The 14,603-nt window shown below is 45.8% G+C and overlaps 1 protein-coding gene across 4 annotated transcripts in view; it reads right to left on the minus strand.

The window, feature by feature from the left end:
* The window catches only part of PDE6A (phosphodiesterase 6A), a 43,883-nt gene that overhangs the window by 3,580 nt on the left and 25,700 nt on the right, over positions 1-14,603 (minus strand). For all 4 annotated transcript variants that reach the window (XM_087816082.1, XM_087816081.1, XM_087816080.1 and 1 more), the window contains 11 exons: positions 14,032-14,181; positions 13,277-13,420; positions 12,462-12,527; positions 12,114-12,260; positions 11,182-11,289; positions 9,992-10,101; positions 8,362-8,449; positions 8,066-8,166; positions 7,565-7,672; positions 1,563-1,626; positions 1,187-1,261 (listed from right to left, as the gene is read on the minus strand). In XM_087816082.1, the coding sequence (XP_087672208.1) occupies positions 1,187-1,261; positions 1,563-1,626; positions 7,565-7,672; positions 8,066-8,166; positions 8,362-8,449; positions 9,992-10,101; positions 11,182-11,289; positions 12,114-12,260; positions 12,462-12,527; positions 13,277-13,420; positions 14,032-14,181 (1,161 nt within the window). The remainder of the gene's footprint in view (positions 1-1,186; positions 1,262-1,562; positions 1,627-7,564; positions 7,673-8,065; positions 8,167-8,361; positions 8,450-9,991; positions 10,102-11,181; positions 11,290-12,113; positions 12,261-12,461; positions 12,528-13,276; positions 13,421-14,031; positions 14,182-14,603) is intronic.

Here is a 14,603-nt window from a genome sequence, read left to right on the forward strand (position 1 = left end):
AGGCGAGGAAATGACTGTTGATTGAAAGGTACTTAAGAAACACAACAACAGGAGGGTGTTTGTTCCTTGACTGGATCCTGATTTGAGCAAATCAAACGAAATGATTTTCATTACTCAGGGAAAGTGGACAGACTAGGGATTAGGTGCTATTAAAGAATTATTACTAATTTTGTGAGTGTCATCATGATACTGCGGTTGTGTGTGTTTGTTGAAAATTCTTCTCTCTTAGAGATACATACTATAAAGCATTTATGGAAGAAATGACATCTTTACTTTAAAATACTTCAGCCAAAAGATTAGCAGTGCAGGGGAAGGGAGGGGCGTAGATGAAACAATGGCAGGCCGTTGCTGATGGTTGGGTCTGGCTGGTGGGTGCCTAGAGTCCATGAACCGTGCTCTCTACACTGTACGGTGTTAAAGGGAAGACGGGAGTCACAGGTGCCACCGGCCCCTGCTGTTCCTGCTCTGCCTGCTCCTCACAGCCTGCCACTCGCGCTCGGGCCCTGCCGGAGCCTCACCTGGTGCCCCGGCATTTGCAGCGCTTCACAGGTTTAGCCCATCCCCATACCTGTGATTCTGCCCCCAAAGTGTCTTCCCTTTTACTCCACCTTTACTTACTAGCCCTGCCCTACCTAGTGCAGGGAGCTGTCAGACTGTCCAGCTGATTTCAACTGTCGACTTCGCTAGGTTAGCAGCTTGACAAACAAGATCTTTCTTCCCCTGCACGCTCTGTGCTGTTAGAACAGGGCCGGGGAGCGGGGAGGGGGTGGGTGCCCAGGTTGTTGGAACTAGAAGAGAAATCCAAGTTTTGGTGTCCGCTTGTCAATGTCTATTTAGCTGAGTGACATATACATTGGACACATGGCTATGGACATATACATTGGATCAGGGGTCCCAAACTCTAGGAGGGCACACTTGCTGGACTCACCCCCACAGTTTCTGCTTAGGTAGGTCTAGGGTGGGTCCTGTGAGTTTATATCTCTAACATGTTCCCCAGTAAGGAGGCTGACGGCAGCCCGCACTTCGACAAACCCTGCATTACGGAAAGGTCATCTCTATGGTAAGGTCACACATCTCTATGTCCTTATAGGGAATGGACACATTTCTCTGTCTCAGCAAGGTCACAAATGTCCATCAGGATGAGGTCACAGGCCCAACATCAGGTTGACGTCCGCTCTCTACTCACAATGGGATTCTGCTGCAGCTCTGTGCGCTCCAGGTCACCTTGTTCCCAGAATTCAGCAGCAACCAGCAGAGCTACCTGCAACGGGCAGAACCCCCAACCCAAGGAGTTAAGCCCCAGCCCCAATCCTCCTGCTCCTCTCCCTTGCTTCTATTCTACTCCACTTGGATTTCCAGCTCAGCACAAACATAAACCCCACCCTGCCCCGCCACCCCCACTGTGTTGTCATCAGGGGAGGAGTCCTAAAGTGACTTCCATGTCTTGCCAGAAGAGAATGGAGCCAAGGTGGACTGCCTCTGGAGCTGGGGGGTCCAAGCTTCCTTAGCTGCTGTCACCAGTACTGGAATTCCCCTCCTCTTGGGTCAGGAGGAGTCCATACCTTGCTCTGCACCTCCCAGGGCTTGGTGATGGCTGAGAGATCACAGGCGGTCATCATCATGGCCCTGGACACAAGGACACCACCCATCATCAGTCCAGAGCTATTTAAGGCTGCACGTACTAGTTAATTCCATCTATCTCTTCTTTCTGTCCCCCCATTAGTAGGTCTCACCCCATTATGAGGAGAGGGGTGACTTCCTCAGCATGTTTGAGGTGGGGTTTTGAAATCAGACAGTGATTTCAAATGCTGCCTCTGTCAATTTCCAGGAGTTTGACATTGAACAATTAAACCAACCTCTCTAAGCCTCAGTTTCCTTGTCTGTACTGATAGTGGTAATTTCTATATGGAGAGGGTGCAAGATTAAATGAAATAAGGTGTGTAAAAATCTTAGCATAGTGCTTAGGCATAGTATGTGCACAATAAATATTGATGATTATCGTGAACATATATTGGGTTTTTATTATATGCCACACACTGTTCTAGGCATTTCATAAACATCAATTTCATTTCGATCTCATCACATCTTCAGAGTTCCTTCTCTCCTGACTAGTATAGAACAATGTTTGTCAACCTTTTTCCCATCATCTTCCCCTCTCTACTGTCAAAGACCCTTTTTAGGCATTTTTTCTAGAATGGCTCCACCATGAAATTTTAATGCCACAGACATACTGTATATCTGTTTGGAGGGCCACAGACCATGGTAGCATCTAAGATTTTTTACTCTTCTCCCAAGAACCACTTTTTGCCCCATGGGGGAGAAGTGTGGCTCGGTCATTGTGAGGAAGCCTTGTGTTAAGAAGTAGAGGAAGGATTTGTCAAAACTTCTAAATGCTCACTGTCAAATAGATTAAGCAAATGAATGCTCAGCTTTGCATACAAGAATCACTGGCTTCCTGTTACCAGTTGTGTCCACATTTTAAGTCCACGGCCGTGGCTTCAGGAGAGCACTGGATGTTTACTGTCCTTGGCTGGAGAGATCAGGTGACAATCACTCCCAGCTGTTGGGGAAACACACCTAAATGTTTTGTAGACAGATTGGTGCATGGGGTGGATGAAAAGAAGTATCCAGATAGACAAGGCATTAGAGAAGTAAACGCAACAGGGCTTGCGGGTAGATTAGACGTGCAAAGTGAGGAAGAGGGAGGTGTCTGGGTGGAGGAGAGTAAGGGACAACTTGGCTATTGTGGAGAGGAGCAAGAGTAAGCCGTGAAGACTCTGTATGCTGAGAAATTTGTACCTATCCTCTTGGCAGGCAAGCCATCAAGAGCAGGGGATGGAGCTGAACAGGAGAACAGCATAAAATGCCGCACAGAGCTTTGGAATCAGAGCAATTAGATCCTCAGTCTTCTTAATTGCTGCATTCAAGGCAGGCGAGCTAATGTGTTTGAGTCTCCATTTGCTCATTCGTAAAATTAGATAATCATGTTGGGCTGGATCATATGAAATACGGATTTTGTGGGTCAAAAACAGTCGAAAAGGTCAGCCGTTTCGCATGGTTCGATGTAATACATCCGTCCTAAGAGCAACGTGACTGTCACATTAGATGATTTTGCTAATGCAGGCATTACCCTCGTCTTCATTACTGTCACCTTCATCACATTGCCCATGTGCTCAGGGCACCCAGGTGAGTCCGCTTGGCGGCCTGAAACAAGCTGAGCTGCTCACCTGGCCCATCCCCAAAGCAAATGCCTCTTCCACTCAGCCGTGCAGCTCAGTGGCCCTGCTCTCTGACCAGCCAAAGCGCCCAGGGCTCACAGATACCCCCGGAGGGTGTGGCCTGCGGAGGCCTCGGGAGCCTGAGAAAGGTGTGGGTGTGCAGGAGGGGGCGGAGGGACTTGGGCTCCAGCCCTTGCTGCTCCACTAATGTCCATGTGACTGACAGTAGGTAAGTCACTTTTTTCTCTCTGGGCCTCACACTCCTCATTTGAAAACCACTAGACCAGGAGCTGGCAACTTTTTCTGTAAAGGGCCAGATAGTCAATATTTTAGGTTTTGTAGACCATAGGGGTCTCCATAGCAACTACTGAACCTCGTGATGTGAAAGCAGCCATAGAAAGTCAGGGTAACTCATCTGTTAGGCTCAGTGCCTAGGGCCCATGATACTTTCAGGGACTCATGAAAATGTTTTCATTTTAATTTCTTTTAAAATTAGAAGAAAAAAGAGAATATAATAATGATGGATATATAATAATTCAGCCTGGATTATATTTGTTTTTATACTAACACAATCATAAAATATAAAATTTTAATTAATTAATTAATTTATTTATCTTAATGGAGAAAGAAGACATGAAGGCAAAGTGCCCAGGGCCCACAAAACTCATAATGCAGGCCTCCATAAAATAATAACATTTTATTTATCAGTACTGAAATTTGAATTTCTTATAATTTTCATTTGCCAGGAAATGTTATTTTGATTTTTCCCTCAATCACTGAAAAAATGTAAGTCATTCTTAGCTCAAAGAATGGGTGTCCTACCCTTACCAGCTGTACAAAATCAGCTGGCAGGTCTCACAGCCCAGCACTAGAGGATCTCTGAGCCCTCCCAACTCATGCTTTGGTCAGACTGTCCAGAGTAAAATCTGGAATTTAGTGGCAGTAGATGTAAAGGGTTTTATGAAGAAAGGGAAGTCACAGCCACACTCAAGAGTTATTTTAATATCTTGGCCCTAGAGTAAAGATAGAAATAGGGCGACCCAAGAAATAGTTATGTGGGAATCTAGGGAAGTCAGTGGGCTTAGGATGTGTCAAGGGGTTAGGTCTGGACCTCTGACTAGAGGAAGCTCACTGACATATCCAAGTTAATCAAAGTACAGGAAAGGAGTGTTGGGTTTTTCCCTCTGACACCAACTGGGTGTCCTACCCTTACCACAACCTGGGCACGTGCCCTGACCAGAAATCGAACTGGCAACCTTTCGGTGCATGGGAGAACACTCAACCCACTGAGCCACACCGGCCAGGGCTATTCTAATTTTTTATATATGTGTGTGTATACATGTGTATGCATATATGTCTGTATATCTGTATATGTATCAGTGAAAGACTTTTGAGCATGTATACGTATAATATATATTAAAAGTCTTTCACTGACCTCTTTCATATTTACCTGCAACTAAATATGTCCATTAATTGAACTTATGTGAAGAATTTTCTTTCTTTGACAGTAGGCTTCCAAGTGTTGAATTTTTTTCTTTTGGATTAAGTTATCATTTTTACACAATTAACCAATACAATAAAATATACATATTACCTATTTTTAGAAATAATTATTAAACACTCTAAATTTTTTTTTTTGAAATTCACCTCTTACTGAGACAGGATGGGGCTATTTTAAAAAAAATCAGTCAATGAATGAATATTTCTTATTGTTAGGCTGTGATAGGATTTAATAGCTATTTTATGCTATTTTATTTTAAAAATTTTTTTACAGATGCAGGTAATTAGAAACGTTGGCAATGGGCGGAATTTTGTTACAACAATGTCACCTGATTCTTTGAATTCCTCCAAATTAACCATTAAAAATCATACCAGGCTCATTATTCTGAATGACCGATCAGCTGACGATTCAATGAGATTCTCCTTTAATTTCGTTTAAAGCTAACATTACGATCACTCGCTTCCTCAATTTCTGTGAAGCATGCCATAAAGATTTGACCAAGACTTCATGTGACTATAAATTACACCCTGACAGTTTCTCCACAGCACTCTGGTTAACCTGAGATCCTCAGAATGAGTTAGGTCTATTAAAGCATCCTGAATTCTAATATATCTCCCAGTGTTAAATTTTTTGTATATATTATAACAAGTTTTAACTATGTTTCATCAAAACTTTGAAGCTATAGATTTGACTCATTTAACTTATGGGAATGTTTGTCATACAACATACTTGGAATTGCCAGTCTTTTACCTTCAACAAAAGCAGGTGAGTCAGACTTGTTTCTGTCAGGAAGAGTTTGATTTTATTTTTCAGTTCAAATAAGCATGTTAGGATGCATCCCGATGACACCCACCTAATTTTTAAAATTTTTAATCCTAAGAAAGGTAGAGGTAGATAGATGCTAGATGTGTAGGTAGACTAGATAGATGGGTAGGTAGGCAGATAGACAGTGGGACAGGCCATAGTGGAGTGGATGACATCAGCTGCTGCTGCCTTCAGTACTTATTGCAGGTGCCCCTTTGTCCTGATATCAGGACATCCCTGGACAGCAGCACATTCTTCGAAAGAGGTAGGATTGTTGCATGAAGAATGCCTCAGCTCCTGCTGCCCCGCTGTACAACCCAGGACAAAATTCTCTTTTGCTAATGCCTTGTTTTGCTTTTAACAACAGCAAAAACATCTAAGAGAAGGCCTGAAGCCCTTCCTTGGGTTTACAATGCCTTGATTAGAAGCCGCTTTGAGGACACCAGTATTTCAAATATCCCTTTGTTGTTGTTGTTTTTCAATCCTCACCCGAGGGTATTTTTCCCATTGCTTTTCAGAGAGAGTGGAAGAGAGAGAGAGAGAAACATTGATGTGAGAGAGACACATCAATGGGTTGCCGCCTACACATGCCCCAACCAGGGCGAGGGATCGAGCCTGCAACCAAGGTACCTGCCCTTGGCCAGAATCAAACCCAGGACCCTTTAGTCCTCGGGCAGATGCTCTGACCACTGAGCCAAACTGGCCAGGCCTCAAAGAGTCCCTCTGTTTGATGTCACAGAGGTGTTTGCTCCATAGGAAGATTCAAGAAAGGGCGAGTTTGCCTTTATTTTTTAAGGTGGGAGAGGAGTGAGGGAACTGATAAGGCCTCACCCACTGTGCTTTCTTAGGAAGATAATATTACGAAAGAGAACCCCGGTTCCCGTGAGGCCATTCTTGCCACTACACCTCTTGGAAGGCTTTGGGTTGGGGAGGAAGGGGGAGGGACCTGTGGGCCTCAGTTTGAAGACTTCCACTGAAGAATACCTTGGCTTTCTCAATGATTGAAGTCTGGCCTTTCGCTTTTTTAAAAAACTGTATCTTGGAAATCCTTCTTTGTAAAGTCTGTATGGCATTCCATTATATGAAAGTTATCTATGTAGTTGTGAAAAAAACTAGGAAAACAAAAACTTTATTTAAAATGTAATCAGGAGGCCAGAAGGGGGAGCTCTCGTGCCCTGCATTGACCTCAAAGAACCACAGGGAGATCTCTGTTTATAGCAGTCCTCCACCTTCCTCCTCCCTCTCGGGAAGAGTTCCCTCTCCTTTATTTTAGCGGACTTGTATGCGACCCTCCATGGTTGCTTGTTCTGGACTGCAATTTTTTGTTGTTCCCTAATCAACCCATTTTGCTGGTGAAATATCTGGCTGACTTTTTGTGCCCCAAAATGGATATTTAAGTTGCTTTCAATCTTTTTTGTGATTACAAATAATGTTGCAATGAGTAACTGTGTGCATACTCCTTGGCATAGGTGGGAGAACACCTAGAGGGTAAATCCTAGGTGTGGATTGCTTTCCTAGGGCAGAGAGTGTGGGCATTTAACATCGTCGTGGGTGCTGCCCACAGTAAGGGCTGCACCTATTTACATTCCCAGCAGTGAATGAGCTTGCCTGTTGCCCTCACTCTGCCCAACTGCACTGTGTTATCAAATATTTAAATCTTTGCCAATAGGAGTGTAAACAATTAATTATGTCTCAGTGTAGTCTGACTTTGCATTTTTCTTAATATGAGTACGGTCATCATCTTTTCACGTGTTTATACCCCTCTTTAATTCCTTTTCTGGGAAATATCTGTTCGTGCTTTTTGCCCAGTTTTCTATTGGATTAGTCTTTCTTGAGTTGTATTAACACTTTACATACTAAGGAAATTAGGATAGCATGATTTCTGCAGTTCTGGTTTGGCATAACTTCATTTTTTCCCATATGTTGAAGGCCTCCAGAATGGAAAGTGTCCCGGGGTCTTCAGAGGGCAGCAGGGCCTGTCACTTTAGCAGCTCATCTTATGACCCTGAGATAAGAGGGTTTAAGCTCCACCTCAACTCACATAACGATCTCCTTCCGCGTCTGCTCCAGCATCATGTACTGTGTCCACTCCTGCTGCGTTTCAAACGTCTTAGATTGATCCACGATCTTCTGGAACATTGTCCTCTTCCTACAAACACACCAATTTGTTAACGGAGCAAATCTTAGAATTAGGCAACACCTGGGCTTCTAACATTGGCAGTTTCAGAGAGAGGCTTCTTAAAACGGCATGATTAACAAAACAAGGTTAAAAGAACCAGGGCCTGGAAGTGGCTCTAACCCAGACTCTGTCAGACTTGGTATCTGATCTTAGCAAATCTCTGCCCCTGGATCTCAGTTTCCCATCTATGCAATGGGGGCAATAATATCTAACTCACAGAGTTGTGGCAAGAATGAATGGTCCATAGCATCGGGGTTGTGCCTGGCAAACAGCACACATTAATCAATTGGAACTCTGGTGTTTGTTATGATTATAATCCTTGCCATTGCTATACTTATTCTTAAAGCGAGAAGAAATACTAACTTGAAATACAGGGCGAGGTCTGTGGCAATGATGGCTATGTCCATCATGTGGATTGCATGTTCATGCTGCCTGCGATTGAGGTTTTGAAAGATATTCAAGCCCTAAAGAGAAGATCGGAGGAGAGATGTGAGAAGTGATGTTGGCGGTAAGGTCACGCAACTACTGATGGTCAACCCAGATGGTGGAGAGGCAGCCCAGGCCAATGGGAAGAACGCTGCCTGGCCACTCTCGGGTTTCATGTGAGACAGGGTCCCCTGTGCAGGCCCCAAAGCCAGTGCAGAGGGCCCTTGTCCTACCTCATCTCGCAGCAACATTTTGCCAAACTCCAAGTGGTGTCTTTCCAGGATGGAGGAGCCATGGAGCTTGGCCAGTGGGTTCTGGGATCTGAATGGGAGAGAAAGAAATAGGCACACATAGAGAGAGAATCAACATGGAATGGCCAAGATGAAGGTTAAGGACATCAACCAGCCCTGCCACCAGGCAGAGAGGCTGATATCCAGAGTGAGAGGAACTTGTGACACAGTGAGAGAGTGGGAGCTGGGACTAGACATCAGGTCTCCTGACTCTCAGGCTTTAGCTTTCTCCACAACTGATTCTGAGGGTCTCCTTGGGGTCATAGACTCCTTAGAGAATCTGTTGAATTTTGTGGACTCATCCTGAGAAAAAGGGCACAAACACACACAATGACAAATGCAATTTTAGAGATTCATGGATCTCCTATAGCCATCCATGGACATTGGCACTGGACCAGTCTTTAATGGTCACCAAGCCCCAAATCCTCCATACCTGAGCCTTAGGGAAGCCACTGAATTCTCTAAAGCCATGTGTTTATTCTTGTCTTTATTAAGTTGTTCAGCATTTACTATGTGCCAAGCACTGACATCAGTACTTAGCTTCTCACAAGATAAAGTGAAAACACAATCTCTAGTCTTGGAGCAGCGTGCGAGTATTGAGAAGACTCGGGGAAGCATGTTCTAGTGTTTGTTAACGACTTACAGATTATGGGCGCTGGGCAGAGCCTCAGTTCCTCATCTGTAATTTGGGTATAACATTAGTTCCTGCTCTGCCCAGCCTACAAGGTGGTCATGAGAGTCCACCAAGATCATAGTTCAAGGACTGAGCTTCAGAGGCTGCCTGGAATATAAGCTCCGTGGGACAGGAACTGTGCCTGTTTTACTCAGCATGGTACCTCCTCTGCCTAGCGTAGGCCTACCACACTTGTATTAGGAGCATTATTAATACAAGGTGGACGAATGATTATCAGTGACTAACCTCTTGGCTTAAGTTTGCAGTGGTAGGAAGGGAAGGAAGAGAGTTTAATGTATTAGTTTTGTGTTGCTGCTATAACAAATTACCACAAACTTAATGGCTTAAAACAATAAAGATGTATTATCTGACAGCTCTGGAGTTCAGAGTCTAAAATGGGTCTGCAGGCTGCCTTTCTTTCTGGAGACTAGGGGAGAATCTGTTTCCTTACTTTTTCTAGCTTCTAGAGGCCACCTATATTCCTTGGATTTTGTAGCCTATCTTCCACTTTCAAAGCCAGCAGTGTAGTATCTTCTCTCCTCTCTTACCTCCTGCTCCCTCTTATAAGAACCCTTCTGATTACATGGGACCCACTCAGATAATCCAGGATAATCCCTATATTTCAGGATCCTTCACTTTATCATAGCTTTGAAATCCCTTTTGAATGTAAGGCAGCATATTCCCAGGCTCCAGGCATTGGGGTGTGGACATAATTGGGGATCATTATTATGTTTGTCACAGGAGTTTGCCCAGACCCAAAGGGCAGGAGGAAGTGGGAAGCTGTGGACAGTGGGATTTACCCCCTGGCCAGTGAGTCTGCCTGGGAGCTGTTCAGACTTGGGTAGTGAATCCTGCCCGGGGTGGGTGGTAGGGAGGCGGGTGGGGTTAGGGCTGCCTTACTTCATCTGGTAGAGGTTGTTGGTGCCTCTGTGGTCAATGTCATGGCAGAAGGCAGCAGTGACCATGGCCAAGGCCTCCAGGTCTGTGAAGTATTGTTTCAGCTTTCCAGTCTAGAAGGACAATCAGAGGCGCCACTCTCTTGTGAGGTTGAAAGCAGGGCCGAGAGGGCAGGTGGAGGGCCTAGAGCTCGGAAGCATCAATCTGACCTTGGCTCTGCCCCTGTTGTTGCAGGGAGGCCAGATGCTTGCCAGGGATGAAGGACTTTCCGTGCTTGAACTAGAACAGTCCCAGGCAAACGGGAATGGTTGGTCACCCTCCCTACTCCTCAGTGACCTTAGCCAGTCCCATCTCTCTCTGGGCCTCAGTATCCCAATCTGCACACTAGAGGTGGAGGACATCAGGCTAGATGATCATTGAGAAAGTTGCAGCCATCAGGTTATAGGATTCAGAGGGCTTTGAACACGGCAGGACTGATAAAATTAACCTTCCCAGCTTGATCTGCGGCTCAAGCGCAGCCCAGAAGAATCTTTCCCTGAGCCTCCCTCACATACTTAACTCCTTGTTGGGTTTTGGAGGAGAGGGTGGTAAATACGTCTGATTCTACTCAGGTTCATAAGGACAGAAAGTAGAATGGGGGTCACCAGGAACTGGGGAGTGTGGGGAATGGGGTGTTGCTTTTTGACAGGGACAGAGTTTCAGTTTGGGAAATGAAAAAGTTCTAGAGATGGATGGTAGTGATGGAGGCACAGCATTGTGAACACACTTAATGCCACTAAACAGAGCACCTAAAAATGATTAAAATAGTAAATTTTATGTTGTGTATATTTTTACCATAATAAAAAAATATATAAAGCATGTGATTGGTATTTTTACCTATTTTCAAGTAAAAAAGAATATTACAGGATAATATTATTCAATTGGTTATCAACAAAATAAGGCGCATGTGTGTACAAATATGTTTCAAAGCTTCTAGTAGAAAATTTGGAAGGAGCTGTGCCAGGGTTGCCTCTCAATAACAGGACTGGGGTTGGGGGTAGCTTCCTTTCACTTTTTATTTTATATGCTTCTCTAGTCTTGGAATTCATTTATGCTAAGCATGCGCTCTTTTGCATAATTTTAAAAGCAATGAATAGAGAAGAACCCCGCTGCCGCTGTGCGTGGAGCTGCACAAGGCCGGTTGTGTGACGTACCACCAGCAAGGAGAACATGGTCTGCCCCACGTTGAAGCCGTGCCGCCAGTTGTGGTAGGTGATTCTGCGGTAGCCCTTGCTCAGGGAGTACATGAACCGCACCAGCGCCTGCGACACACGCACATCACTCAGGCTGCGCCCAGGCCCGCACCCGGCCTGCTGGACCGGGAGGCGGGACCAGCCAGAGGGGCAGCAATGCCCTGCGAGCTCTTTGCAAACTGCCAACCACTATGGAAACAGACGTTAGGAAATCAGGGGACAGGAGTCACTCCACTTGTTTCCACCGGCTGAGTTTCAGCAGTGAGTCCCACACTGTGCCCCAGAGAGCTCCTGGCCCGGGAGAAGCTAACATGAACCTTGCTGGGAAGGAAAACAAAAGGGGTATTTAAATCGGTGGTTCTCGAACTTGAGTGCACATCAAAGTCACCCAGAGGGCTTGTTAAAACACAGGCTCAGATTTATTAGAACAGAGAGAGAGAGAGAGATAGAGAGAGAGAGAGGGAGAGAGAAATTATATTTCTGATACATTCTCAGGCTGTGCTGATGTGGCTTGGGGTAACACTTTGAGTCAACAAGTCTGGGAACTTCTGCACACAGTACACCCCCACTTCCCCCTGCTGTGTCCACTTCCATCCCCCTGGTTTAACAATAAGAAACCCTGCAGGGAAAAAGTCCTCTTTAAATTGATTTAACCCACATTTCCCACCTCTGTTGGACTATAGCCTGAGAACCTACCTCAAGAAACCAGTGCCCAACAAATGCCACAGTTCAGAGGAACTTTGTGTTTCATTTTTGATAAATGACTCACCTGTGCAACATGGTTAATACATTAAATCCCAAAATCCAAAGGTATACGATTTTTAAGTATAGATTAAGTTTAAGTTTCCAGCAAGCAAGCAAGCAAAGGGGAAATCAAAGGGGTTGGACCTTACCTCCTGCGGAATATGAAATTTATCCACCACTTTGAGCTCATAGTACATCTGAATCCCACACTTCACCAGCTCCAGTTCGGTCAGGGGCAGGTCGCTGAAGTGGAATTTGTTAATTTCGTATTTCTCTGCATCTGGCAGCTCTTCTTGCTGTGGATGGACCAGAGTCAAGTGATTAGGGCCAGTGAAGTGTTCCTGGGTCTCTCCCTGTCTCCACCTAGGCCTGTCCTAGATCTGGGTGTACCGGGAGGATCAGAGCAGAATAGCAAGGGTCACCCTTGGCAGAGACCCCCGCCACACACACACACTCAGAGGACACCCTGTGCTTGTGATGTCAGGGCCAGCGCTCACCAGGATCTCAGCCAGCTCCTCTTCCTCGCATTCCCACGGCTCCTTCCCATACACCTCTCTGGTTTTCTGCCCAGAAGAGCAGAGAGAAAAAGTAGGTTACTACAGCCAAGGTCTAAATATGCCTCCGCTTTTACATTTTCATTTTTCTCCTTCCTCTGAAGTCCTTGCGACAGAACCACCAACTCAGAGAAGCTGCTGTTTAACATTCACGGATGAGCAAATTCAAAGCTGTGGGCTTTGGAGCCGGCAACCAAATTTGAGCCCCGCCACTTACTAGCAGTGTTATTGAATGCCTCTGGCCCTCCGGTTCCTCATCTGTAAAACGGGGTCAATAGAAGTACTGGTAAATTGAAGTTAGATTATGGTAGACTATTTGCCTATTGTCCTGATAAAGGTTAAGTGAGGCTGGATGATTTGGGGACAAGTTACTTCCCCCTTCTGGGCCTCAATTTCTCCATCTCTACAATGGGCATAGAAATCATTACCTTGCCCACCTCACCGGGCTGCTGTAAGCATCCAACGATGTAAGTGTGAAATTGCCCGATAAACTGTAAAGTGATAAATTTAAGTGAGGGCTCCCTACTACCATCTAACTCCCTCTGTCTCGCTGCCTTGCTCACCAAACTCCTCTTTGGCTTCCTCGTCTCTTCTAAGAGAGCTGGCCCCAGGGAGAGGTCCCTGAGAGGCCGACCATCATCCTCTGGCCAGCCAGAGAGGGCATCTATCTCACGGAGGTCTCAGGCCCGCCTTACCCCGACCTCATCGCCAGGGCAAAGTCTCTGCTAGAGAGAGAACAAGAAAAGAGCTTCACCCACCAGGATTTTCTGGATTTCTTCATTGTCACACTTCACGTGATATTTTACCATGTCCTGGAAAATATCCTTCCTATTTTCAAGTTTGTTTATTGACTCATAGGTGTCAGGATTTAAGACGGACCAGCCCAAGAATTGAGCCAAAGACTGAAAAAAAAAAAAAAAAAGAGGAAAGATTGGAGGCGGAACAGCCAGGTTTGTTCCTGCCTCTGTGACTAGGGGCAAGGTTCTCTAAGCCTCCATTTTCTCATCTGTAAATGGGTTTGATAAACCACGAGCTTTGCAAAGAGATCTAGTGAGGGCAAAATGACGCATAGAAATGCACTTTCAATAAAGCCCTGATGTACCCAAGTGTCACAAAAGGGGATGTGCTGTGTGTAAGCGGGGACAGTTGGTAGGTGGGAACTCTGTACTTTTTGCTCAGTTTTGTCGTGAACCTGAAGCTGCTCTGAAAGGTAAAGTTTACTGATTTTTTTTAAAAAGGGAATGTGGATTTCTCTGACAGCATGTGGCAGTGCAGGAGTGAGAGCGAGGAAAGTGGGCCTGGGAGCTGAGTGAGGGTCACGTGGCCGGGGTGAGCCACAGCCCTCGGGGGTCCCCCCCTCCACGGGAAAGGCCGCAGCCCTCGGGGGTCCCCCCCTCCACGGGAAAGGCCGCAGCCCTCGGGGTCCCCGCCGCCAGCTCCAGAAGCCGCGCGTGGGGCCAGCTGGCTCCGAGTGTCCAAATCTCAGTGGCAGAGGACCCCTTGCAAACGGTACCTCCATGAGGGCCTCGTCCATTTCATCAAAGGGCTTCCCATCTTTGCGATTGTAAAACGTGGCCACCCCCACAATTTCTTCCTTCTTGTTCACAATAGGCATAGAAAGGACGTTTTTAATCATCCATCCAGATTCGTCCAGAGGCTCTTTCTGCAAGATAAGAGCTGGAGTAGGTTTCCTTGTGATCGACCTCATGCTGCGTCATGACCCTGACTGGCTAAGGGGACAGCGAGAGCACAGACCCTGTTGGGTTTTGCATGGTTTCGGCCACCAAGCAAACGCCATGAGCAGATAGCCCATGTGGTTGGAGCGCCTTAGGCCAGAGAGTCGTATTGTTTTCATTCCTCAGATGTCAGGGCCATTCTATGCCAGGCAGTGTGCACAAATAGTTCAGGGAGCCAGTGTTTCCAATACAGGCACCGACCACAGGAGACTGGCTTAGAAGGAGCCATGCTGGGGATTCTTATAACTTGGAATTAATTAAGTCCCTAGAAACCTGTGCCTTTGCCTCTTGATTGACTTTCTGTGCTACTTTGGCATGTCATTTTATCTCCCTGGGCTCTGTATTCTCA

The sequence above is a fragment of the Miniopterus natalensis genome, chromosome 4 (genome assembly GCF_054644295.1).
Source record: "Miniopterus natalensis isolate mMinNat1 chromosome 4, mMinNat1.hap1, whole genome shotgun sequence".
Taxonomy (NCBI): domain Eukaryota; kingdom Metazoa; phylum Chordata; class Mammalia; order Chiroptera; family Miniopteridae; genus Miniopterus; species Miniopterus natalensis.